This window comes from Vollenhovia emeryi, unplaced genomic scaffold (genome assembly GCF_000949405.1).
Source record: "Vollenhovia emeryi isolate VEMERY1.0 unplaced genomic scaffold, V.emery_V1.0 DF943339.1, whole genome shotgun sequence".
NCBI classification, from domain to species: domain Eukaryota; kingdom Metazoa; phylum Arthropoda; class Insecta; order Hymenoptera; family Formicidae; genus Vollenhovia; species Vollenhovia emeryi.
The window spans coordinates 1-3,092 of NW_011963027.1; the positions used below are offsets into that span (position 1 = coordinate 1).

A 3,092-nucleotide genomic window follows, 5' to 3' on the forward strand; every position below is an offset into this window, starting at 1 on the left:
TTATAAAAGAAGCAAGACACATTTTTCTAAGGCTCTAATATCGCGCGTATACATGCGCATTTTTTTCTTCTTTCTCTTCGTGATTCTCCTTATATGAATGTAGTTAAATTGCGACGCCAAAAACCTAAGTTAAGAATTAAGCTCGATCACACCGAGCCGCGCGTCGACAGACGCGTGCAAATCATAAAATCATAAGTCAACGGCGCGCACTCGTGCGGCGCGACTCGGATCTCGGCGGGGATCTTAAATCTTAACTCGGGCTAATCGTCGATACCGGAACGCAGAGACGTTCGCCTTAGATGGTGCTTCATTTCTGCCACTCGATTATCTTTACAAGTCAATTTTGGGACAAGCGTGTAACGTTGTTAAATTAGCAATTGTTGCGGCACGCCAAAGATTCGCCGATGTAAGGTAGCGATTTTAGTAGTTCGTGTTGCGAGGCCATCGAAAGTGTTCCGTCGCTGCGTTCCATGGGATAAATTGTCAAATTTCTCGTCTATTCACTTTATGAAAAGGGGAGTATATAAAAATAGAAAGAAAGCTACATATTTGAAAAAGATGAATAGGTGTTCGTTTTACCAAGGATTAAACAAAATCTCAATGATTATCAATTAAAGAACACTAGGATACTGTCTTGGATTGTCGTACGCCAAGTACCTGAGAAGAACTGCGCGATCTCCTCTTTCGAGCAGCCAAACGGCAAGCCGCGCAATCTCACGCAACCGTCGTCCATCGCGTTCTCCAAATTGAGGCCGCTTCTCTTCACGACCCATTCCATCTCGCCGCGCTTTGCTTTAAAAACTGAAACGGCAACGGATACATAATTGTTACAACAATTCAGCCACACGGTTAATTTAACGTCTAAACTCGTTTAACACATTCTACAAATATCAGCGCATAAAGATAAGAAACTGCCCTGCATTTCGTAAGATTTTCACTCTACAAGCTCTGCGGCTCCTTTTTAAGCTGGTTCTACGGTAGACGCAACAAGTCGCAAGAAATCAACCAATCGCAGCCAAATATGAGAAGAATAATCGACTGTTATTGGCAGATTTCTTGCGGCTTGCGACTTGTTGCGTCTATTGTAGAACCAGCCTTACGCTTTCTCTTTTGTTCTATAGTGCGACATAGCTTGTAGAGACACAGGCCGGTATTCATAGTCAGATCTTATATTCAAGACCGTCTTGAGTTTATCCAAAGATGCTGTATGGAACATTTCATTGGCTACGGAGTATAGGCCTGAGCAGACTGGCTGTCTTGTAATTCTTAAGTCATAAGACAGTTGTTGTGCGTTACTTTAAGACAAAGATTTAAAACATAAAACATTGTCTTAAGAGTACAAGACAGCCATTCTGCTCAGGTCCTATCTAAAGACGATCTTAAGACAGTCTTGAACATAACATCCGACTATGAATACCAGCCAGTGTTACAGAGCATTTTTTACAAATGAAGAACCGTAAAGACCTGCGTCCACGATGCTAGAACTTGGTCCAAGTTCTAGTTTCGAGAAATGTGCCAATCGAACTCACAGCTATTCCATAAAAGCCGCAAGGTAATTGGCTACATATTTTTCAGAACTAGAACCTGGGCCAAGTTCTAGCATCGCGGACGCAGATCCTAAGAGAAATTCCAGATACAAATACGCTGAATAATTAATCTCGATGTGTATAAATGGATGAACCTTCGATGTAGCGGTGGTCCATGTGATCCCCGTCTCTCTTGCAGGCCTTCTCGATGTCCTCCGGAGTGTCCATCTCCACATAGGCCTCGCCGCTGGGGCGCCCCTCGCGGGACGTCGTCATGTGAACACCGTTCTTGCCATTCGAGATCGAGCAGTCGCCGAAGAACTTCATGATCTCGTCCACGGTGGTGGACCAGGGCAGCCCGCGCATCTTGATGACGTAGCCCTCCTCCTCGTGATCCCCGCTGCCGCTCGACATGATTCCAATCTAACACAGTCTTGCTACCAACTCTGATGCCTGTAAATACCAAGGCGAGATATATGTCGCGATTAGCTCTCGACGTAACGAGGCGACGCCGGTTGTACGACAGAAATGAGATTCGAGCGCGCAGAGTATCGGCTGCTCTCGCAGCGGTCGAGGCGCCGAGTGCGTCGCGTTCACGTCGACGTCCCGACAATCGCGTTAACGCGCGCGAAACATACACCGATCGTAAACAAACGTAATAAAAAAAAGGGGGGGAGGCGAGATTAAAACAAACACCGGAATAAAGGCTGGTCTACAATACATGGAGTAAGCTGGAGTAAGGAGTAGGAGTAAGAAATAAAATGGATTTATTTCCTTACTCCTACTCCTTACTCCAGCTTACTCCATGTATTGTAGACCAGCCTTAAGGAATCCCCGTCAACTCCGAGTCGCTTTCGGGCGCAGTGTCGACGGAGCGACCAATAAACGCTTCTACCGATGCAGATCAATTTTAATCTCCATTTGTCTTTCATTCTTTTCTAGTTCCAAAAGCGAGGGGATAAAAAGCAAGTTGAACCGAGCTCGAAGTTAATCTACGGTCCACAGCGATAGAAACGGACACGAAGAAAAACGCGAGGTGTACAAGGTTAAGCGCCATAATATTGACAGGCAGACCGGGCGAGACGAGGCGAGGCGAGGTTTGGTCGTTCGGTCGGCCGGGCTCGGTGCGTCCGCTTTCGATCGACTCGAGCGGGAGAATTACGCGGCGGGGCCGCGAGGTCGAGAATCCGACCGCGTCAGCCGCGTCGCGCGCAGCGGCGGAGAAGGCAAACGCGCCGGGAATCGACGGCCGGGCAGTTTCGTCGGCGGAGAACGCCGCCGCCGCGAGACGCGAGCGGCGGTCGATGACGGACAAGCGGATCTGCGGGAGGCGGACCCTCGCTCGACTTACCGTCGCGGGGACATCGAGGCACACTCATCCTCGAGCGCGAGGTCGATCGCTGGCGATCGCCCCATCGGTCGGAGAGACGCGCCGGAAAGTCAACGAGCACCGTCCTTCTTCTTCTTCTCTGGTTATTGGCTCCCGGCTCACAGACACTGAGCCGACACGGCCACGTCGAACGGTCGAACGGTCTTGGTCTTATGGCTCCTGCCCACTGGACGCGG

The 3,092-nt window shown here is 49.0% G+C and overlaps 1 protein-coding gene across 1 annotated transcript; it reads right to left on the bottom strand.

The window, feature by feature from the left end:
- Positions 1–6: 6 nt before the first annotated feature.
- Positions 7–3,078, bottom strand: LOC105566024 (heterogeneous nuclear ribonucleoprotein H2-like). The gene is made up of 3 exons (XM_012019711.1): positions 2,878–3,078; positions 1,682–1,979; positions 7–801 (listed from the first exon to the last, which is right to left on the bottom strand). The coding sequence occupies exons 2-3, from the start codon at positions 1,938–1,940 to the stop codon at positions 608–610; spliced, it is 453 nt and encodes a 150-aa protein (XP_011875101.1). The 5' UTR covers positions 1,941–1,979; positions 2,878–3,078; the 3' UTR covers positions 7–607.
- Positions 3,079–3,092: the final 14 nt, after the last annotated feature.

What these genes read in the sequence shown, in the direction of transcription:
- LOC105566024 (XM_012019711.1), bottom strand. Translation starts at nt 1,940, where the DNA reads ATGTCGAGCGGCAGCGGGGATCACGAGGAGGAGGGCTACGTCATCAAG. An exon ending in GGACCACCGCTACATCGAAG is followed by an intron (nt 802 to 1,681) that starts GTTCATCCATTT and finishes TTGCCGTTTCAG; the next exon opens with TTTTTAAAGCAAAGCGCGGC.